This window comes from Malaclemys terrapin, chromosome 2 (genome assembly GCF_027887155.1).
Source record: "Malaclemys terrapin pileata isolate rMalTer1 chromosome 2, rMalTer1.hap1, whole genome shotgun sequence".
Lineage (NCBI taxonomy): Eukaryota > Metazoa > Chordata > Testudines > Emydidae > Malaclemys > Malaclemys terrapin.
In genome coordinates, this window is record NC_071506.1 from 149,578,757 (window position 1) to 149,603,237 (window position 24,481).

General features: G+C 41.2%; 1 protein-coding gene and 1 long non-coding RNA gene across 4 annotated transcripts in view; one reads left to right on the top strand and one right to left on the bottom strand.

Annotated features, from left to right (window-relative positions):
- LOC128832732 (uncharacterized) overlaps positions 1–10,583 on the bottom strand; it is a 40,107-nt gene extending 29,524 nt beyond the window's left edge. The window contains exons 1-2 of the long non-coding RNA XR_008444038.1: positions 10,524–10,583; positions 9,400–9,449 (exon numbers count right to left, since the gene is read on the bottom strand). This is a non-coding gene — a long non-coding RNA (uncharacterized LOC128832732). The remainder of the gene's footprint in view (positions 1–9,399; positions 9,450–10,523) is intronic.
- The window catches only part of CDH18 (cadherin 18), a 922,085-nt gene that overhangs the window by 849,500 nt on the left and 48,104 nt on the right, over positions 1–24,481 (top strand). For all 3 annotated transcript variants that reach the window (XM_054020313.1, XM_054020314.1, XM_054020315.1), the window contains one exon: positions 11,300–11,436. In XM_054020313.1, the coding sequence (XP_053876288.1) occupies positions 11,300–11,436 (137 nt within the window). The remainder of the gene's footprint in view (positions 1–11,299; positions 11,437–24,481) is intronic.

The following is a 24,481-nucleotide window of genomic DNA, read 5'->3' on the forward strand; positions in this document are numbered from 1 at the left end:
CAGGGTACAGATGCTCCCCAAGTTACGTAAAGCCGACGTACACAAATCCGAGTTTCCGGAAAAAGTTCCATAAGCTAGAAATAGGAGGGTTTTTGGTTTTTTGGTTTTTTTGCGTAATGGTCAGTGATACGTTTCCAACTTATGCAAAATTCGAGTTACGCAAGGCGTTATGGAATGGAACGCTTGCATAAGTCGGGGAGCATCTGTATATACCCCTTGTTTACAACAAACAGAACATTTCCCCAAATTCCACCCAATTAGACAAACCCAGTGCTGGATTTAGGGGCAGACATCCCAGGCAACACCTGGGGTGCTGGGCTTAGGGGGTGCCAGGCTGGGGTGCTGGGCTTACGGGGTGCCAGGCTCGGGGTCCTATATTTGTTGAACAGATGCTAGCATGCAAATGTATCATCTTATATGACAGGGATAAATCATGCATGCAAATTGTGCATTAAAGTTGTTAAATGGGCTGGAAATACAATAAAAATAAGGTATTTAAAAGTTTAACAAATAGAGGGAGGGCAATGAAGACGCTCCTCAGCTGGGGCACCATTTGGTCTAGGGCCAGCCCTGGAAAAACCTTTCATTTTTTCCCTTATCTAGTTTGCACCTCCTGTTTTCAGGATACAGAGACATCTACCCCAATTATTTCTAGCACCTGCACCACTTATTTCTAGAATTTTATTTAGTTCAGGACCCCTATAACAATTATCCCAGTTTTCCTACAACTCCGTTTATATTTTGCATCACTTCTCAAAGTTTCTGCATACACAGGGTTACATACAGTTCAGAATAAGCTTGGCAATAGTACAAAGCATGGTGGTAGTTAGTTAGTGTAAATGCTGAGAATACAAAGCCTTCTAGAAATATATCAGTTAACAAATATTTTTCATGTAGTGAATTTTACATTATTTCCAGGATTCAACTCACTGTCGAATCCTGGAATCAACTTAAACTACGATTTTAAGATTTCCTGCAATCATCTGTTAGACCCATTTGTTTTGTCCTGCCTTAAATTAGATTGTAAGGTGTTCAAAGCAAGGATTGTCTCTTACTAGCTGTTTGAACAGACGGTCCCTGATACAAAGGGTCCTAATCTTGGTTTGATCTCTATGTGCTACTGTAATAGAAATAACAACAAATATAAACATATCCCGCTTCTCGGTACAGTTTCTATCATTGTTTGGTTAAATATTGCCTCTTCTAAGTGATTGACTTTTGTTGGATCCTTCCAGGGCTGATTAAGGCAGGTTTCACTGTATTCGTGTTTTAAAATTCGAAGCATTTTCATGTTGAACCAAACCACTCTGTATTCCACTTTGCTATAATGAACTTCATTAGTCAGTGCAGAGTTTGATTAACAATAGGAAACTGAAGTAGTCTGAGTACCTTCCTGAATGCACTAGAAAATAAACTGCTTTCTTCCCCTCCCCTCCAACCTGACTCTTGTCACTATAGTTAAAACACAATAACACATGGAAGATTTAGATACGAAGTAAATTGGGCCACATGGTTCAGTTGCCTTTTATACAAAGCAGCTGCTTTATTTCCAGGAAAGGTAGAAAGCATTAACCAGATTAAGGAAACCTACAAAATTGGAAAAGCTTTTCTGTGAGCTTCAGACTGCTCATTTTATAGGAAGTTAGTAGAGCATGTAGTAGAGTCTCCTTGCTGCTTTTGCCTTTCTGCTTTGTCTAACTGTCGCATAGTATTACCTCATAATGGATGATAAATGATAGTGGTTAAGATACCTACTCTGTTACAGAGTAGAAAATCCTGCTTACCAGCCACTGAGGGTATCTGGGAGCTGTAATGAACTCAGACTTGCGTCAACTTAGTCTGGATTAAATTGCTAACCTTCTGTTTGGAGCTTTCAAATAACCTACTAATTAAATAATACATTATTTATTCACAGAATTACAAAATTAACATTATATTGGGAAATTAATTTGGGTTTCAAATAATGGAGCAAATGCAGGAACCTATTTTAACTTTTGTTGCATTGGTAATAAAATATAGGGATGATTTGACAAATTATACGGTATCGTACTTTAGAGGAAAATTTTTGATATTTTAAAAGGAACACTGAGATGCGTATCGTAACAAAGAGTATATCCTCTTGAAATTCAATGTACTACCAACATTCTTTTTGTGACCTTTAAGAACTTTAATTATCTTGAGCTGGATTATATTTATGTTCCTAAATGCAAAATTTTATATTTATTAGAGATGGAACAAAAGCAACCCCTCAAATTCTGAACCCTCCTTAATTTTTGAAGTCCTTCGGATTTGAGGAATCTATAGCCAAACCTGTGCTTACACAAAGTAGGTTCTGGTTCAGTATCAGAATCTTAGGAGTGAGTATGTGAGGGATCTATAGTGTGGGTTTGGAAATGAAATGAATGTTGCAAGAATTCTGTTCTTATAGTTTTTTTTCTTTCCTGCCTAGTAGCTGGTCTTCCTAAAACCCACTGCTGACAAATAGGGAAGATAATGAAAGCTAACTATTCTAGCCCCACCCTTCCAAAAAAAAAAAAAAACAGACAAAGCCAAATTTCACAGGTTCTTACATATCTTCGGGAAGATAGCTCTAATGAGCTTCTGTGATCTGGTAGACATCCTGACCTATATCCTGTCACACGCCCACACTGCAACAGGAAGCAGAACTGGGAGCTGGAGCTGCTTGCTCAAGTGGGTTCTATGGCAAACACACTATCCAGAATCACTTATTACTCTACGGCCCTTTTTATTTTATGGTACATGTTCTGCTGATGGAGAGAAAAAACCCATATTAAATATGGAATGCAGCATATAAGTGGAGTGAAGATTTCCATTGAGAAAGTAGGCCACAATATATAAATGAAAGAATAGCATCTCCTATTTCAGTTTGGCGCACAGTACATATAAACAGTGGAGTGACAGGCACCTAATATAAGATTGAAACACATTACATCATCAGTGAAATATAAAGCTCCTATAATAGTCTGGAATGCAGTATGGAAAGAGTGCAGTGAAAAGCCCTACCATAAAGTAGGCCCAGTACATGCTGAAACAGTATAAGCTATTATGTTATGGAATGTAGTCTGTGAACTGTGGGAGCACAGGCTTACTATGGAAATGTCAGGTTAGTGGTAGGATCCTTACTGTAATGTGGAAAGTTGTATGTAATCACTGTATGAGAATAAGGTCAACAACACCACAAATACTTGACTAATATGGAACACAGCATATGAATGATGAGAACAGATGGTCCTTACTACACTCAGCAGTGATGCAGTATATAATGTATATGAAGAAAAGGGTCAGTTTGATATTTTAAATCATGGTGTAGTATAGAGAATGAACTGTTTTCTGTCTGTGTTCTGTATAGATTGAATATATCACTTTGGCTGTATTTTATGAATCTCTGCTACGGGGATCACCCTGTTGTATTTTTAAGAATCTGGGTAATAGATGGGAATCACTCTGTTGGCTACTGCAGAACCTACTTTGGTGCAAAGCAAAGGATGGATAAAAAGGTAGAGATCCTTTCTTGTGTTTACTCATAGAATTTGTAAGGCACTATGATGACACAGTGAGTAGGATGGCATCAAAGCCCTGATAAATGGACTGTAAAGTTTTCCCACTCTGCATGTCTCTGCAGGAGTTTCAGTGTGCAGTAGAGCTATACAAATAACTGAATTTTGTTTTGTTTTCTGGCAATTCCAAAAAAATCAGAAGAAAAATAATGGGTTGAACCAAAACGATTTTTTTTTCAAATTTTTCTGTGAATTGAAAAATAAATAAATAAAAATGGTATTGGTCAAAGGAAAAATTTCAGTCAACCCAAAACAAAAGGTTTTATTTTGGGTGTTTTTTTTAAATAAATAAATAAAATTGAAGCATATTTTCAAATGAAAAGTTATTTTGAATCAAAAAATCAAAACATTGTCTTTTTTAACTTTTCATTTCAACATTTTTTACTCTTTGGGCATTTTTGTGTCCTGGTTTTTTGACATGAACAATTTGGCAAACATGCATTCACATAACATTTCAGTGTCAGTGAATCTGCATTTTTTGCCAGAAAAATTCACCCAGTCTAGGGCCTTCTTTTCCTGTCTCTTATACCTTTGCCCTTTCTGTTCCCTCAATATTCTTTTCCCAAAGGTCTGCAAGCTTGTCTGTAAATCAAAATATATGAAGAGCACCCTATTTTGCCTGGCTGAAGACTACAAATCTTCTGCTTTGTCTGATTTGCTGTGGGTCTTCCCTGGGGCTGCAGTGTACATCTCTTTAGTGACAGTGTTGGAACAGAAGCAGCTCTCATCCAGTTGCTGCTCCTTCCCTGTAGATACCCAAAATATTATTGGGCAAGGTCAAGCTGTGTGCTCAATCTCTGCTACGCATACATAAACAGCCGTTTATAATCCCAAAAGATCCTATCACATCACAGATTTCGAGTACAAGGTGGTCAAAATTTCTCAACAACCAGAATGGTTTCTTCCCTTATCCATAGTTTTGATAGCAAAACTGACCGTTTGTTTCTCTGTTGAGGTTCAAAGGGCCTGAATTTTCACTCCTTGATGGTGTAATTGCACTAACTTCAGCATAATTACACTAGAGTAAAACTTGCATATAGCATGAAGAATCAGGTCGTATATCTGAGTGTCCCCAAAATCTGGACATGATTTGCTCTGAGATTGATCTTCACCAATCTGTAGTAAACAGATATGAATATATAAACTTATTCTTATGTGACTTAGTCTGCTATTTTGTATATATACGTCCAAAAGCATGAGTAAATATGTTATTAAAATCACATTTAGCATGTAAGTTCCTTGGGATGGAGACTGAGTCTTGTATTTTACTGAACTCAATATTGGTACCTGAGTAAAATATTTAATTATCTGAAAAAGGGGGATTCTGAATATAATAGTGAGAGGCCCAGTATCAATACACCTATTTGAAGTGCCATTGCAGCAGGAATAATTCTCTGAAGAATTCAGTGAAGTCAGTAAAATAAGAGGGATCTTCATCTGACATTGGCTTCTAACTTAGGTCCTTATAGGTTTTCCTGTCCTTGCAAAGGTGAAGAAAGTAAATGTGGAAGCAAATCTTTTTCCTAGAAAAGCAAGATAATACAGTTCACATGGTCAAGGGAGGGAAAGATGACCCATGTGTGTAACAAATGTGTAGAAGTTTTCAGTGAATAAAAGTGTAATAAAATAACAGTGAATAAAAGTAAAGGAAATATTTCCCCCTCCTCATACAAACAGCATTCCCTTTTCTCAGAATGAAAGGTAATCTGTTTTCATACATAGTGGGCTAATGCCACATAGTTTTTCACATTTGGAAGGTACATCTGAAGGCTGCATCTGACGAGTTGTATTTGTCCACATTTGAGGAGCTCTAGTAATGTTTAATGAAGGTTCTGTCTTCTGACCAGCAAGCTGTGGCTAGCTGCAGCTGGAGCAGCCATCTCTCTGACAGTGCCCACACATACTCAAAAATGTCCAGGTCACTTGAAATTTAATCCAAGATTTTAATGTATTGGATCTAATCAACTTGTAAAGCCTCTTAGGTAACTAAACCAGCTTATCTATCCTCAGACCTTTTCATATACTTAAGGAGGACAGTGACATGCACAACCCTCAGTCTTTCTCATCGGTGCCAATTTAGAGCTGGATTGGATTACAGTCTCCTGAATTTGAGTCTTGCCTGATGAGACAAATTCATAATCTTGTATATTTTCTTTGGGACCATGCAGATGTTAAGCACCATTGCCTTCAACTGGCACACAACTTCTTTCTGGAAGAACATTAGAAATATCTTGTCATTTGAATGCATGAGGATGACAGGAAAGACTCTGCTCAAATCTCATTTTACCAATAAAGTAAGCAATGGGTTTTAAATCTTCAAGGCCACCCAGGTGAAATGGCTGTCATGAACTGATGAAATGTGTTTAGACTCAAACCAGGGTGGAATGGAGGACTGTGGATATAAGATCTAACCCCTCTCTCTTGGATCTTCGCATTCAATAACCTTCTTAAGGCCTGAAAGTCTAAATATTACCAGTTTTCTTCCGTTAGGGCCAAACAGTTACTTTTATCTATATTTAAGATGGGGAGACCCCGTGCATCAATTTAGAGTTCATATACAGATTCAGCCCCTCTGACCAGCAGTAAGGATGAGTGGGGACTCTCTCTTTTTTTTTTTAACTCAGATGTCAACCTTAGGCTGCCTTCTTTTGCTAGGGTCTGATGGAGAAAGGTACAGGTTTAAATCTTTTTGGACTGGATTGCATCGTTAGGCACAGCTTGTAACAACTGACCACGTGGAGCTTTCCCAGGAGTGTACAGGCAGCACATCTATTACAACCCTTTGTGAAGTGCTGTATACTCCATCGCTTACCCCGAGGCAAGGCTAGCCAGATCTGCTAAGTTCTAGTGCATAATGAGGTCATGCCCCCCTCACCCATGACCCCAAAAGGAATGTGCAGATTGAAACTGCAAGGAAGGAAAAATTCCTTATGTTGTCCCCACCACCACATAAACACAAACCCTTTCTCTCCGCACTAGAGTGGTGGAGTACTTATGCCATGAGAGATAACAGAGTTAACAACAGTGAGAGATTTTCTTAATAAGTAGAACCTTGGCCTCTTGGGACCCCATTTCTCTATTTTTTGGGTGGCGATGACAATCTAACAGTCCTCTGAGATGCTTTTTTAAATCAAAACACATCCACTGAGGTTAGGCTCAAGACACCAGTCAAAGCTAGCTGTACGCATCACATCACTCAGTATTATGTGGCTGTTTCTTACATAAACAATAGGCTGCAGCATCCTTAAGGTTTGTATTGATCAAAATCTTTTTGCAAACTTTAGATCACAGATGGTAAACTTAAAGGAATAACTTCCTTTTTTCTGAGCTACTGTTTGAGAGCTCTTCCCTCTGACCCTCGCTTTAAATCTGAGAGTCTTTTGTGACGAAAGAGGCTCTGCTACGATTTGAAGCCAAATAAAGTTTCCCAATAGGTATCACTCTAGTGCTATTTAATTATATAATACTATGTCTGTGAATAGTGTGATTAATAGGTATGCCAAGATACCTATTTCTTTGACTGGTATTTTTGTTTTGGGGCTGAACAGTTTATCTAAAGGTTGCCTGGCTAAGCATGCTTTGATGTGTAAAGTCAAAGATGTATTGGGAGTTGAGAACTCAGGTCTGTCTCAGAAATGATTTATGGAGGATTATTAGGACAGATAGCTATGTATGTCAGACTACAAAGGGGAATTGAACAAGAATATTTCTTATTGTCCATAGCTGTTGAGAGGTATGAGACAGACACCAAACTGGGTTTGTACTATCTATAATGTAATGTGTAAGCCAATAAAAGGGGTTAGGATAGGATGAAAAGCTAGGTTTTCCAATAAACCAAAATGACTGGAGAGAGGCATGCAGTAACTCCAACTGACAGCTTGTTTGGCTTGACAAAGAGACAGATTTTGGTATTATATGAAATCTTCAGTTAATTTAGGGAGATTTTGCAAAAGCTTCTAAGGGATTTGGAAGCAAAATCTCAGTGAAAGACTATCAATAGTTATTGTGTTTCTAAAATCTTAGGTATTTTTGAAAATCTCCCTTGCCCAATAGTTTCTGTATCTAAGCTCAGAGCCTAACTCACTTTGCTTTTCACATCTGTCTATGGTAATTTCTTTATAACTTGTGTTTGTTTCTGCCTCATGGCAAATATACTTTGCTTTTTTAAAGATAACTGAGGGCACTTGCAACCACTGCTCAACTAAAAGACATAGAGCTGGCCAGTGCGGCCTCCACCCCCACACCAAAATTGATAGCTTTGACCAGGAACTGGGTCAGAAGACCCAGGGAAAACAGCGATGCACATTTCATTTGACCTTCTCTCCAGTGAATCCCCCTCTGGGGCACAGACTCTCTCCTGACAGAAGGGTGGTGCAGGTTGCATCTCAGTTTCATCTATGATGAAAATTCAGTTTTGGAGAAACAATTTGAAGCTTTAGAACTGATGCTACATCCCCATTTTCTATTCTACAGAAGCACTAACATTCATCACTAGTATTATTAATAGTAATAACAATGTAATTAACTAATATCTTAAGCAGCAAGATGTTTTTTGTTTAGTTGTTTGTTTTGGGGTTTGTTGTTGTTGATTGGACCAAGAAATTGAAAAAAACCTAAGTGAAGTATAGTCATCTAGCTCTAAAATAGGCTATATGAGTGAAGCTATTTGGTCATCAACCTGAATCCAGTGGAGCTGGTCATTAAGAGGCAGGAAGCTTATTTCTAGAGCACCAATAGAATGCATTCATCATACTTTATAAGTACATCAAAGTGTCCATTCAAGGGACTGATAAAAATCAGTAGCTTAACCTAAATAGGATTGTACTCAGAACTTTTGGGGCCCTTTGGATCTCCCACCTAATTGTGTTAGGTGAAAGATAACTTGGGGTTCTTTGCCCCTGTCTTTTATAGTCTAGTGAACTTTTGAAATGTATCCTTCTCAAAGTTCGGTGTCCCTGCTGTGAAGGAAAGGTGCCATGGTGTCTGATGGAGAAGGTTCCAGGCTGCTTTCTTCCTTGTTGGTTCTTTCTACAGTGCACATTGATCTGTCCCTGCTGCCTCTGATATGCCAATGAATGGCCACTTGACTGTGATTGCCAACTGTCTGTGATTACACCTGGAGAGAGGCATCGACCTTTTTCCTTTGTTTGGAAAAAAACATGTTTACCCATTCTCCAGACTTGTCTGGTTCAAAACACATTTTAGTCCCATATTTCGTTCATGTTTGTTCAGTCCTTGGGGAATTTATTGTACATACACCATGCACAAATATTAATGATTATTGTGTTATTGGTTTTCTAATGATACCTTACGTAATACCTATTAGACAGATTATAACAGAAGTGAAGTGGGATACACTGAACTAGTCAGACTAGCTGAAATGCAATACCTGATACTGGCCCTCTGGAATTGGGATGCTCTTCAGGTCATACCTACAATGGTTTACCATACATAGGAGACAAGAGTCTTATAAAATACATGTGAAGAGTTTACCATCAAAAGGTCTGATACAGCAAACAGTTAGTGCTGCATGCATCATTTCTTCTGCACACAGTCCAATTGAAATCAGGGGGACTCCATGCTACAGTAACTACTTGTAAGATGCTTCTAGATAGGATATACAAGAAACAATTGGAACACATGAAGGTTGGAAACCCCAATGAAAATATCAGTATTGGAAATCTTTCTGCAAGAAGTGGGTTTTAAGGAGGACTCTGGACTCTTAGAAGACAGGGAAGCACTCTATCAGTATAAGATATAAGGCAAGATGAAAGAACAGTCCAGTATTCCATTTATTTAGGCCAAAGAAAATTTCTCTTACCTTTGCCATGAAAATATTTAGCCATCCAATAGATTTTTTCAGATACATCCCTAAATGTATGTAAATAAAATTAGAGAAAAAGTAAACACAACTGTGGGTAGATTCAAAACTTTTTTTTTCTCTCTAGTATCATAGTAAGTGAATCGAAACAGTGAGTAAAATAAATTGTTTTCATAAGTGACAAAAAGAAAAATGAAATTATTCATTCAACACAGTGCTCTAATCTCCCATAGAATACATGTATGCAATTGATGTGGACAGAGCTGTTCCTCTTTTAAAAACTAAAGCCACCATTTGTTATGCAGCTGTGAAAATCAAGTATAATATAGATATAGTTCACAAAAGAATCAAAATTCAATCTATGTTATACTACAAAAGCTACAAATGTGGGGACAAATATTTGACTGTTTTATTAGCATGAAATTGCTGTCTTTGAGCTATGGTAATATTGGTTACCCTTATAAGTTTTTCTAGTGATTTGATATTAGTTGGACATAATATCCATAAGCATTCATGTGTTCCTATCATTGTAATCCTTAAGTTTCAGAGTAACAGCCGTGTTAGTCTGTATCCGCAAAAAGAAGAACAGGAGTACTTGTGGCACCTTAGAGACTAACAAATTTATTAGAGCATAAGCTTTCGTGGATGCATCCGAAGAAGTGGGCTGTAGTCCACGAAAGCTTATGCTCTAATAAATTTGTTAGTCTCTAAGGTGCCACAAGTACTCCTGTTCTTCTTATTGTAATCCTTGTTTCACTTACTCCCATCTCTAGCTGTACTCATTGTACTATATCTAATCCTAGGGTATAGTGCTCACATTCAAACAAAACTAAGTGTAGTACATACTACTGTGAATAGTCAATAATGGGTCTGCTCTCAGTCATAAGCACTGTGTCTAGTAGTCAGTGTCTGCAGGAGCCAGACTCTTAGATTAGAAACTCCTTGGAATAGGGACTATGTATTTTATTATCCTGCAATGTACAATACATGTTTGTAGTGATATACAAATCATAGTAATGAAAATATTTTTTTCATTTTCAATGTGGTATGACCTACATAAACTTCTGTCTATTAGAACTATCACAGAACAGCACAACTGTCAAACTATCTGAAGAATCACTTACAGTACATAAGAGATATTCAGTATCTTCTTCCTTTATTTTTCATCAGAGATTATGAACAAGCCTGGAGTTAGAAAGAAAGCTTGACTAAAGTCTGTAAATGACAAATTTATTAAAAGTAATTGTGAATGAATTATACATTGACAAGTATTGCTTGCCAATCTCTTTCTTTGTGTTCCCTCACTCTGTTTTTGTTGCTGCTGTTTTGCTTGCCCTACTTCAAGGCTCTCACTTTCACAGCTAGGCAACATGCCAACAAACCAAAGCAGTTAAGCTTGGTTAGTTCTGCTTCTAGTCCAGTGTCACTTGCAGTTTCATGAATCAGCTATTTCTGATCCCCGCAACCCTTAATGTTCTAAAATATCTTACGTCATCATGTTTCAAAATTCATAAAAAGTGAGACGTGCTATACTATCAGTACAGGAAATAAGCAAGCAAGAGAGACTGCAGTCACAGCAAATAATTAATAATAGAATTATACCTTTTTTCCCCCTGCTATGTAAAAATCAACTCCTGGCAAAATGTGTCTTGTAAATTCCTATGGAAATTTTGTTTGGAAAAAAAAATCAAGTTGCATGATGAAATAAGAAATAAATGTAATTTTATTTTGGATCCTTTGATAATATAGAACGTCTCCTTACCTTTTAAAAAATCTGTACCATTTTTAAAGACTTACAAATTAGCCCATATTCTGTTCCTTTGTAGCCTTCTTCAGCTGTGCAATAATATATGCCACAAAGAGTAGATCTGTGCATTTATGCTTTTTTATTCCTTCATAGGTATTTCATTGACCATAATACAGAAGAAGATAGGTATTTCATCATTGATGCTAACACTGGAACCATTAAGACTGCCAAGATCTTTGACAGAGAGGAAACGCCTTGGTACAACATCACAGTTGCTGCTTCTGAGATAGGTAAATACATTTAGTAGACATGTAACAGAAAAGCTTCCATATCATATGAATGCAAGACTAATAATTGTTTTTAAGAAATACTATCCCGATTGTCTATAGGTTCTCTTCAAAGACAGGCCTTTTTCCACCAATTTGGAGGTAAAGGAGAATTTGAGGTATACATGTTATTTCTCTAATTCCAGAAAAAATACAAATGCATATATTTATTCATCTATGTAAATGTACAACCTTTTCCTCTATTAAGCACATTGGTACCAATTTATCTCGGGCACAACTCCATTATATGTAATGTACTCATATCAGGGAGGAATTTAGCCTTTTTGTGTGGGTTGAATATCAGCTTTCATATTTCTTGACAAATAAACAGTATTTTCTTTTAAAGAATATTGCCTAATCTGAGAAACTCAACCATTCCCTTTTATAGCTAGAATTAACCTAATGACCCTACAGATTGAATCCCCCTCCTCCTGCTCCCCTCCGCGATGTTTTCATCTAGGAAATTAAATCCCCAAATATTCCTTAAGGTTTTATTAATCTGGTTTTTACTTTGGAAAATGGGACACAGGTTAAGAAATTTTGAAATTTTTACTCATTGTGACTGAGACAGAAAGCTGAAGCAAATTGTCTGAGGGTCACTGTGGTTTTGTGGATAAGATTTGGATTTGGATTCTGTTCCTATTCCTACAGCAAACATTTTGTGTGAAATGTTCATAACTGCCTAATCCAGACCAAATTCCTCTGAAGAAACAAGGCTACTCGCTACCTTAAAATAAGAGTATTTGCTTGATAAAACAGGAGTGTTTTCTTGCATCTGGAAAGCCAGTTTTGTCGGTAGCCCTATTTAACTTAAGTTGTGAAAATTGTATTGGTATAGGAAATTTTTTTTTTTTTACTTTTTAAAATTCTCCTCCAATTAAGAAGATTGCTAAAAGTGACTGAACTCATTTTTGTCACAGATTCTACATCCTGGCCAAGTCTAAATGCTGGCATCAAAACAAAGGGAGATAGGAATACTAAGCATGTGCCCACACAAACTGTGCCAATTGAACCTGCAAATGTAATCTTTGAGTGGCTATGATTTTGCTTGGGAACATGAACTATTTTCAGATGCAATTTTTCTTTTCTTCTTGCTATATCCCATCATTGCCACAAAATGATGCAACACAATGTGGACCAATGACAATAGCCACTAATAATGGTGAGCTTCCCGTCTGTTTTCGTCTGTTTTCATCTGTTTCAGCTATAGATTAAAATTGAATCTGTTTTACAATTTGATTTATGGAAGATGCTACTAGCATATGCTATAGTATAAGTATATATGCTATAGTATTAGTATATATATAATTTTATGAGGACAGCAAATTGATATTTTTTATTATGCCTGCTTTGGGGATTCAGTTCCTATTTTGAACTAAGTAAATTTCTATAGTAAAATCTTGAGTTTTATGTGGTTAGTCATAAAAAACACAACCACTGAGACTTTGGTGTGCTTTTCAGTTTCTTTGCATAATGTCCTATTACAGTGCAACATGCACTAAACTATAATTTAGGCCTAATCATAAACAGGTGCATAGTAAAAGTAAGGTTTAATTAAGATTTAAAAGCCACATTGGGACATCCATATGAAGCTGCAAGTGAAAAGGAATAGTTGCTATCCAGGCTTTCCAAATGTATCTGCTTTGCAGAAATAAATCTCAATAGCATTAAAGTTAAATGTAGCTTTTCTATACATAATTTATGTCACATAATCAAGAGAGTGGTATTGTGCACAGGATAGTAATAAAGATTATATTTATAATTAAATAAAATTAGATGTATGGTGATGAGATGCTATTTTAAAGACAATCTCCTTAGAATTCTACATCCACGGTGCTCTGTGTAGTGGGGAGAAATGGGCATTGCTTTCCCTCCATGTTTACTTCTCATTCTTAACACAGGGGAGTGGGAAAGATTTGAAGCTTTTGGTAAAAAGGGGGGATTGGCAGACAGATAAACTAGGTTTTGATTAATCTTTCTTGGGTCCTCTTCTTCCATAACTAGTTTCTAAGATTAAAATATTTTAATGTACAGCAGTTGGAATTGTCTTCAAGTTATAAAGATTATCACGCTGTACCAAATCCCCTGAGAAACTGGAAATTGAAACTAGTACTGGACAAGGAGTCTATACAGTATGCAGAGCATCAGTGTTCTCCTCACTCTTTGTTACTCAGGCAGGCTGACAAATGTTGCACCATCTGCAACTTTTCCATGGCACTCACTTTAAAATGCACAATGCATTTCAGAAGATAAGCCTGGGGCTGACAAACAGGTAGAACCACCATGGCTAAATCCTAATATGACAAGAAAGGTCATAACCTTTAAGCAATTTATGCCAATTGGTTAGCCAGGAACAATGAAGAATGCAGAAGGTCCCTGAAAGTGTGCCCCCACCTTGACAGTCAGAGGGCACAGGTCCTCTGGTGACATTGTAGTTTTGGTCAGGTGTCCAAAATGTTTTCCTCTCCCCACCAACATCACTTCTGTCTTGCCTAGGTTTAGTTTCAGCCAGTTTCTCTTTATGCTGCAGCTTATCTCACAGTGCTGTCTGTATTGGATGTGAAGGAGATTTAGAGCTTGGTGTTATCTGTATACTACTGGCACTCACACTCTGCTTACGTTTCAGGTTTATTGTTTCTGAGCCCTCTAGGAGGTGCTTACATGCACTTTCTGGGTGGAATTTTGAGAGGAACTCAGTCCCAGATCTGCTAAGGTATTTAGGCACCTAACTTCCATTGAAATCCAGGGATCTGGGTCTCAGCATTGGCCTAACTACTCCCATTGAAGTTTTACCTCAGTGGGAGCACAGTGAATCTAATAATGAGTGCTTTTGAAATTCCATCCCCAGTGAGCACAAAGCATGAGTCCTTGCAAGAGGTATTCATAGAGTCATAGATTCTAGGACTGGAAGGGACCTTGAGAGGTCATTGAGTCCAGTCCCCTGCCCGCATGGCAGAACCAAATACTGTCTAGACCATCCCTGATAGACATTTATCTAACCTACTCTTAAATATCTCCAGAGATGGAGATTCCACAACCTCCCTAGGCAATTTATTCCAGTGTTTAACCACCCTGACAGTTAGGAACTTTTTCCTAATGTCCAACCTAGACCTCCCTTGCTGCAGTTTAAACCCATTGCTTCTTGTTCTATCCTTAGAGGCTAAGGTGAACAAGTTTTCTCCCTCCTCCTTATGACACCCTTTTAAATACCTGAAAACTGCTATCATGTCCCCTCTCAGTCTTCTCTTTTCCAAACTAAACAAACCCAATTCTTTCAGCCTTCCTTCACAGGTCATGTTCTCAAGACCTTTAATCATTCTTGTTGCTCTTCTCTGGACCCTTTCCAATTTCTCCACATCTTTTTTAAAATGCGGTGCCCAGAACTGGACACAATACTCCAGCTGAGGCCTAAGCAGAGCAGAGTAGAGCGGAAGAATGACTTCTCGTGTCTTGCTCACAACACACCTGTTAATACATCCCAGAATCAAGTTTGCTTTTTTTGCAACAGCATCACACTGTTGACTCATATTTAGCTTGTGGTCCACTATAACCCCTAGATTCCTTTCTGCCGTACTCCTTCCTAGACAGTCTCTTCCCATTCTGTATGTGTGAAACTGATTTTTTTTCTTCCTAAGTGGAGCACTTTGCATTTGTCTTTGTTAAACTTCATCCTGTTTAACTCAGACCATTTCTCCAATTTGTCCAGATCATTTTGAATTATGACCCTGTCCTCCAAAGCAGTTGCAATCCTTCCCAGTTTGGTATCATCCGCAAACTTAATAAGCGTACTTTCTATGCCAATATCTAAGTCGTTGATGAAGATATTGAACAGAGCCGGTCCCAAAACAGACCCCTGCGGTACCCCACTCGTTATGCCTTTCCAGCAGGATTGGGAACCATTAATAACAACTCTCTGAATATGGTTATCCAGCCAGTTATGCGCCCACCTTATAGTAGCCCCATCTAAATTGTATTTGCCTAGTTTATCGATAAGAATATCATGCGAGACCATATCAAATGCCTTACTAAAGTCTAGGTATACCACATCCACAGCTTCACCCTTATCCACAAGGCTCGTTATCCTATCAAAGAAAGCTATCAGATTGGTTTGACATGATTTGTTCTTCACAAATCCATGCTGGCTGTTCCCTATCACCTTACCACCTTCCAAGTGTTTGCAGATGATTTCCTTAATTACTTGCTCCATTATCTTCCCTGGCACAGAAGTTAAACTAACTGGTCTGTAGTTTCCTGGGTTGTTTTTATTTCCCTTTTTATAGATGGGCACTATATTTGCCCTTTTCCAGTCTTCTGGAATCTCTCCCGTCTCCCATGATTTTCCAAAGATAATAGCTAGAGGCTCAGATACCTCCTCTATTAGCTCCTTGAGTATTCTAGGATGCATTTCATCAGGCCCTGGTGACTTGCAGGCATCTATCTTTTCTAAGTGATTTTTAACTTGTTCTTTTTTTATTTTATCTGCTAAACCTACCCCCTTCCCATTAGCATTCACTATGTTAGGCATTCCTTCAGACTTCTCGGTGAAGACCGAAACAAAGAAGTCATTAAGCATCTCTGCCATTTCCAAGTTTCCTGTTACTGTTTCTCCCTCTTCACTAAGCAGTGGGCCTACCCTGTCTTTGGTCTTCCTCTTGCTTCTAATGTATTGATAAAAAGTCTTCTTGTTTCCCTTTATTCCTGTAGCTAGTTTGAGCTCATTTTGTGCCTTTGCCTTTCTAATCTTGCCCCTGCATTCCTGTGTTGTTTGCCTATATTCATCCTTTGTAATCTGTCCTAGTTTCCATTTTTTATATGACTTCTTTTTATGTTTTAGATCATGCAAGATCTCGTGGTTAAGCCAAGGTGGTCTTTTGCCACATTTTCTATCTTTCCTAACCAGCAGAATAGCTTGCTTTTGGGCCCTTAATAGTGTCCCTTTGAAAAACTGACAACTCTCCTCAGTTGTTTTTCCCCTCAGTCTTGATTTCCATGGGACCTTACCTATCAGCTCTCTGAGCTTACCAAAATCTGCCTTCCCGAAATCCATTGTCTCTATTTTGCTGTTCTCCCTGCTACCCTTCCTTAGAATTGCAAACTCTATGATTTCATGATCACTTTCACCCAGGCTGCTTTCTACTTTCAAATTCTCAACGAGTTCCTCCCTATTTGTTAAAATCAAGTCTAGAACAGCTTCCCCCCAGTAGTTTTTTCAACCTTCTGAAATAAAAAGTTGTCTGCAATGCAGTCCAAGAATTTGTTGGATAGTCTGTGCCCCGCTGTGTTATTTTCCCAACATATATCCGGATAGTTGAAGTCCCCCATCACCACCAAATCTTGGGCTTTGGATGATTTTGTTAATTGCTTAAAAAAAGCCTCATCCACCTCTTCCACCTGGTTAGGTGGCCTGTAGTAGACTCCTAGCATGACATCTACCTTGTTTTTTACTCCTTTTAGCCTAACCCAGAGACTCTCAACACTTCCATCTCCTATGTCCATCTCCACCTCAGTCCAAGTGTGTACATTTTTAATATATAAGGCAACATCTCCTCCCTTTTTCCCCTGTCTATCCTTCCTGAGCAAGCTGTACCCATCCATACCAACATTCCAATCATGTGTATTATCCCACCAAGTTTCAGTGATGCCAACAATGTCATAGTTGTATTTATTTATTAGCACTTCCAGTTCTTCCTGCTTATTTCCCATACTTCTCACATTTGTATATAGGCATCTAAGATACTGGTTTGATCTTTCCTCCAAGTTTTGCCCTGACACTCCTTTCTCTCTGCCAATATAGCCCACACTCCCTCTCATTTCCAACCCATCTCCCAGGTCTCCATGTTCCCCACCTACCTGTGGGCTTTGCTCACCTGTCCCTGTCGAACCTAGTTTAAAGCCCTCCTCACTAGATTAGCCAGCCTGTGTCCAAATAGGGTCTTTCCCCTCCTCGAAAGGTGGACGCCATCTCTGCCTAGCAGTCCTTCCTCGAATAGCATCCCGTGGTCTAGGGAGCCAAAGCCCTCCTGGCGACACCATCTTCGCAGCCAGGCATTCACCTCCATGATGCATCTGTCTCTGCCCGGGCCCCTACCTTTGACAGGAAGGATCGAAGAGAATACCACCTGCGCTCCAAACTCCTTCACCCGTACTCCCAGAGCCCTGTAATCACTCTTGATCCGCTCAGTGTCACACTGCGCAGTATCATTTGTGCCCACATGGATGAGTAGCATGGGGTAGTAGTCAGAGGGCTGGATAATCCTTGACAATGCCTCCGTAACGTCTCAGATACGGGCTCCCGGCAGGCAGCATACCTCCCGAGATGAAATGTCAGGGCAACAGATGGGTGCCTCTGTCCCCCTCAGCAGAGAGTCTCCGACCACCATTACCCTATGTTTCCTATTCGCAGTGGTGGCAGCAGACCTCCCAGCCTTAGGGGTACGAGACTTCTCCTCCTTTACTGTAGGGGGTGATTCCTTCTTTCCTGTATCAAGAAGAGCATAATGGTTACCTATTACCATGGCGGAAGGGTTCGGAGCAGGGGTGGAGCACTGCCTGCTGCCAGAAGTAACCAGCTGCCAGTGTCCACCCTGAGCCATCTCCTCTACCAGTGGTGTATCAGCAGTCCTGTGTACTGGGACAGCTACCTCAGCTGTCTCCACATGGACACTGTCCAGGAATTGCTTGTGGATTCGGATGCTCCTCCACCTAGCCACCTCCTCCTGTAGCTCTCCCACCTGCTGCCTGAGAGATTCCACCAGCAGACACCTTTCACATTGGATGGTCCCCCCAGCCTAGATATCAGTAAGTGGAAATTGCAAGTTACAGTCTCTGCAAAACCACACCAGGATCTGGGTAGAAGCATCCATGCTCAGGCACTCTGTCTGGCTACAGGCACAGGTGGAGGAGACAGAAGCAGTGCTGGCACAGGTGTTGCGGGTCTTCCTAAGCATCGTAAGCCTCCCTCTGTCAAACTCCCGTCTGCAGCCCCCGTCCGCTGAAAGGGTTGTTTAAGCAAGAAGTTTTGAATGTAGTTGGTTTATAGGTTTTAAGGGGAATAAAGGGAAAACAGATAGAACCGGCAAGGGACCCTCGCCCCCTTCCCACTCCCCTTCCAAACTCCCTTGCGAAACTCCCCTGTTCGCAAAAGCCATCCTTTGGGACCATCCTTTCTTTAACACATTAACTGTGAAGATGGATAAGAAATGAGGTATAAGAGGGCCACAGTCAGGGTAAGTGGGATGTGCCAGGAAAATAACATAGTTGAAGTAGCTGCTTTGGCTGTTTCAGCATTGGTTGGTACAAAACAGTCTGCAATAACACCTGCTAGGAACTCCCCAGATGTCAGGGGAATAAGAAAGTTTATAATGCAGTACTACATCTTAAGTGAAGGAACTGCAGAGTGATGAACCTCACCTCAGTTCTGGGGAAACTGACTGAGAATGTATATTAAAGACAGAGTAATGTAATACATGGATAAGTGTCAATTGATAGGATTAAAACAGCTTCAGTGAGAGTAAATCATGTCTCACTAACTGTTAGAATTCTTGGAAAAAGGTAAATGAAATAGTGATAGAGGAGAGCCAGTTGACATGATTTGTTTGGCTTTTTTAAAGGCTTGAGACAAGGTCTCTGACAAGAGACTATTAAAGGAAATAAATAACTACAGAATGAATGGGCAATGTGCTGTCATAGATTAAAAGCTGATTTAGTGATAGGGAACAGAGCCTCAGTGAATAGTTGTTCCTCTGAAAGGAAAATAGTTAAGGGGGTGATATTGGGATCAGTGTTGATCAGAATACTTTGTAATGATGTAATGCATGAAATGGGCAGAAAAGTGGTGAATTCAGATTATGGTATATTCTATCCCAGTTGGTAAAAAACTAAGGAGGATTTAGATGGACTCCTGAAAGATCTAAGCATATTGAAAATTGGGCAGTAAAATTTAAACTTAGATAAATGTGAGGACTCATACTGGAGGAAAAAAATCAAAACGTCTCATTCATATATACATATATATGAATGAGATGTTTTGAGATATATATATATATATATATATATATATATATATATATATATATATAAAAGCAGATGCTTCAGACATGTGTATATATATTCACACACAGCGATACAAACCATGTATCAGTATAATAATATATATACACACACACACTGATACATTCTGAAGAAGAAAGATCTACTGCAGGAATCACTGGTAGATGCTTCATTTAAGATTTTTGCTCAATATGCAGCAATGTTGAAAACAAATATGATTCTTACCTACTTTAAGAGAAAGATGGGGGCCAGGGAGAGGCAGAAGTACTAAAGCACTCATTTCTAATAGGCTTGTTCCAGCTCTGACGTCAATTCCAGTTAACTTTAACTTATAGTTTGAATGATCAAAGCAACACACCTTACAAATGGGAAAGATAAAAAAATATCCCTTGGAGCCTGTTGTTCCAGTAATATGGGGTGAGAGCTGTGGGAGGAAATAAGCATAACATGGAGGCATCAGAGGATTAGAATTAGAATGGCATGCTGCATCAGAGGTCCCAGCCAAGAAAAACTGCAAGTGTTGTTAAGAATGTTGCTGAAGAATGTTGTTACTGCTGTCAGGTTGTTATGGCTGCTCAGTGCTTCTGTTCTTGGCGCTCCAGTGTTGTTAGCACTAGCAGAAAATGCAGCCTGCTAATTCACCAGGCCTCAATGTCGCTCATAAAGAAAGACCATGGGCATTATTCTAACTTGGCTGGGTTTATTGCCCTGAAGGCACAGTCCTAGTGTTCTGGCACCATGGTTACAGGTTACACTAACACAGGAGTGCCCAGTAGCAAGAAGTGGCTCAGTCAGAAGTGGGAGTTTCTGCTGTCCCTAGGCCATACAAAGGGTTAAGGAGAGGCACCCCAACATTTATAGACAGAGTCAAACAACTTACATACCACCTTACATGTTTCATGACATCTGCTTGTTACCTCCCCTTATAGCTTGCTCCAGATGACTTAGGCAAAACATCCCTATTCATCACATCTATCAAACCCTTTTATCTGTGTTAGGTCAGGATGTACCTGTGTTAATCTTTTGGAATGTGTACACATACATACACAGTATCTGTTGTTTCTTAGGCCTTGTCTACACTACGAGAGTAGTTCGATTTTACTTAAATCGAATTTTTGGAATCGATATTGCAAAGTCGAACGTGTGTGTCCACACTAAGGACAGTAATTCGACTTTGTGAGTCCACACTAACGGGGAAAGCGTCGACATTGGAAGTGGTGCACTGTGGTCAGCTATCCCACAGTTCCCGGAGTCCCCGCTGCCCATTGGAATTCTGGGTGGAGCCGCAAATGCCTTCTGGGTAAAAAAAAGGTGTCCAGGGTGCTTTTGGGTAACTGTCGTCATCCGTCCATCACTCCCGCCCTCCCTCCCTGAAAGCGCCGGCGGGAAATCAGTTCGCGCACTTTTCTAGTCAGTGACAGCGCGGACGCCACAGCACTGCGAGCATGGAGCCTGCTGCAACCATCACTGCAGTTGTGGCCGCTCTCAACGCCTCGCAACTTATCATACACCTTTCCCTGAGGCAGATGCAGAAAAGTCAGGCGAGGAGGCTACGTCAACGCGGTGATGGCCTGAAGTCTGAGAGTAGCACAGACCTCTCAGAAAGCAGGGGACCCAGCGCCGAGAACATCACGGTGGCAATGGGTCATGTTGATGCCGTCGAAAGGAGATGCTGGGCACGGGAAACAAGCACTGAGTGGTGGGACCGCATAGTGCTGCAGGTCTGGGATGAATCCCAGTGGCTGCGAAACTTTCGCATGCGGAAGGGAACTTTCCTGGAACTTTGTGAGTTGCTGTCCCCTGCCCTGAAGCGCAATGACACCCGGATGCGAGCAGCCCTGACTGTCCAGAAGCGAGTGGCCATAGCCCTGTGGAAGCTTGCAACGCCAGACAGCTACCGGTCAGTCGCGAACCAGTTTGGGGTGGGCAAATCTACCGTGGGGGTTGTTGTGATGCAAGTAGCCAAGGCAATCGTTGATGTACTGCTGCCAAAGGTAGTCACCCTGGGAAACGTGGAGGCGATCATAGATGGCTTCGCAGCGATGGGATTCCCAAACTGCGGTGGGGCCATAGATGGAACTCACATCCCTATCCTGGCACCGGAACACCAGGCCAGCCAGTACATTAACAGAAAGGGCTACTTTTCCATGGTGCTGCAAGCACTGGTGGACCACAGGGGACGTTTTACCAACATCTACGTGGGATGGCCGGGCAAGGTTCATGACGCTCGTGTTTTCAGGAACTCTGGTCTGTTTAGACGGCTGCAGCAAGGTATTTACTTCCCGGACCACAAAATAACTCTTGGGGATGTGGAGATGCCTATAGTCATCCTCGGGGACCCAGCCTACCCGCTAATGCCCTGGCTCATGAAGCCCTATACTGGCGCCCTGGACACTGAAAAAGAACTCTTCAACTACCGGCTGAGCAAGTGCAGAATGGTGGTGGAGTGTGCTTTTGGCCATCTCAAGGGGAGATGGAGAAGCTTACTGACTCGCTGTGATCTCAGAGAAACCAATATCCCCATTGTTATTGCAGCTTGCTGTGTGCTCCACAATCTCTGTGAGAGCAAGGGGGAGACCTTTATGGCGGGGTGGGAGGTTGAGGAAAATAGCCTGGCTGCTGATTACTCACAGCCAGACAGCCGGGCGATTAGAAGAGACCAGCGGGAAGCGCTGTGCATCCGGAAGGCTTTGAAAGCAAAGTTCCTGAGTGAGCAGGGTAACCTGTGACTTTAAAGTTTGTGTATTGAGAAGCTAAACCTGCCCCCGTTTCTTTGCCCAGTTAATGTTGACTATCCTATCCAGTTACATACCCCCTTCACCCCACTTCCAACACACGTTTCAAAATAAAAATAGTTCTACTTTGTTAAAGCACACCGTTTTCTTTAATACTGTATTCGCGGGAATTTTTTAAAACTGGGACGCAGACTGTGGTGCGGAGCGGGTGTACTGTAGTGGCGCGAATGCAGCTTCTAAACTCAAGGATTGACAGGCTCCGCTGCGGTGGGATGGTTGTTTCAACGGAGCCTGTCACCCCTCCTGATAGGGACTGTGTGTATGGGGGGGTCTATGTGACTTTGTGGCAGGGGGAGGACGGTTACAGATCCCCTGCTGTGTGGCTCTGTGATCCTGCCTAAGGACCGCCGCTTAAGATCTGTAACTGCCCTCCCCTGCCACAAAGTCACAGAGCAACCCACCCCCCACCACATAACATGAAAACAACCTCCCAGACTAACCAGGGTAACTAGTCACTGCATCACTGCACTATGTATGTGCCCTGCTGCTGTGCCTGCCCCCGACTATATACCCTGCCAAAGGTGACTGTCCTGTCGAATTACCAACCCCCTATCCCCCCCTCCTGCAAAAGAACATGATGGAAACAGTAGTTAACAGAAACGTATTTTTTATTATCAACCAAACATGGAACTGGGAAAGTGAAACTTGGACGGGGGCTTGTGTCAGGCGGGAAGGAAAGAACTTGTCAAATTTTGGGGAATGAGAGCCTTCTGCTGCTCGAGCTCTCTGCAGGGGTGGAGTGAGAGTTAGCAGGGACTCTGCCGCCTCTCCTTCTGTGCACTTTGGGTGAGGGGAGTATGGGACTTGGTGGCGGGGGAGGGCGGTTAGAGATGGACTGCAGCGGGGCTCTGTCCTCCTGCCTCCGTTCCTGCAGAACATCCACAAGGCGCCGGAGCGTGTCCGTTTGCTCCCTCATTAGTCCAAGCAGGGTTTGAGTCGCCTGCTGGTCTTCCTGACGCCACCTCTCCTCCCGATCCATGTTGGCTTGGTGCATTCGGGTCAAGTTCTCCCGCCACTGGGTCTGCTGTGCTGCCTGGGCTCTGGAGCAGGCTATAAGCTCCGAGAACATGTCCTCCCGTGTCCTTTTCTTCTTATGCCTAATCCGCGCTAGCCTCTGGGAGTGTGATGACAGGCTAGGTTGTGAGACAGTCGCAGATGGGGCTGTGGGAATGGGAAAAAGGGAGTGAATTCCTCAGAAAGATAAATGTAGTTGTGAACAAAGAACATAGTCTTTCTCTGTTAACAAGACCATGCACAGCACCTATCACATGCGCACTCAGCACAAGGTCGAATTCTCGGCCTTCGCATTCAGTGCCTGGGGTCTTCTACAGCACATTTGAGAAGCCTCTCAGGAGAACGGAATTTCTGTTGCAGGCAGACATGGTAAGCCGTAGACTTGTGGCAGCTTAAAACTTTAATATTAGCAATGGCCTCATTTCACATTGAAATCAATGTCGGTCCCTGCTGCCAGCAATTCGGCAAGCAGGAAGTCTGCTCCTGTCCCACACCCTCGCGGCTGTCCCCGGGAACGATCCCTTTCGGCTGCCCCTCTCCCGCCTCCACCGCGTGGCTGCAAACCAGCGGTTACAGTTCTGTAAAGGAACGGCAAAGCAGTCCCAACACTAACATTCCCCTACCTCATTCAAAGCAGGTCATCATGAGCGACATCACCCTCATGAGGATCTCTGACAGCGAGAAAGAGAGAATGCTCCGGGAAAGCCTGCAAAGACCAGGGCCGTATGCCGCCATGCTGTGCAGAGCAATGATTCCAGAGTACTTGATAGTCTCGTGGCGTGGCAACGTGTCCTACTACGGAGGACCCAATAAGGCCGCTCTCCCCAAGAACCTAATGCAGCGGATTTCCAATTACCTCCAGGAGAGCTTCCTCGAGATGTCACAGGAGGATTTCTGCTCCATCCCTGGACATATAGACCGCATTTTACTGTAGCTGCTGTAGCAGTGACTAACCAGTAGAGCGGCTTGGGCAGGACAATCATGCAAAACCGGACATTGCTAGATTTTTTTTCAATAGTTGCACTGCCCATGACTGAACCGTTAAGCTAATCAAACTAATCATGAGAAACCCATTTTTTAAATTGTTAATATTCCTGTTCTGTTACAAATAAATGTTTAGATTTTTACAACACTTACTGGCTGATCCTTCC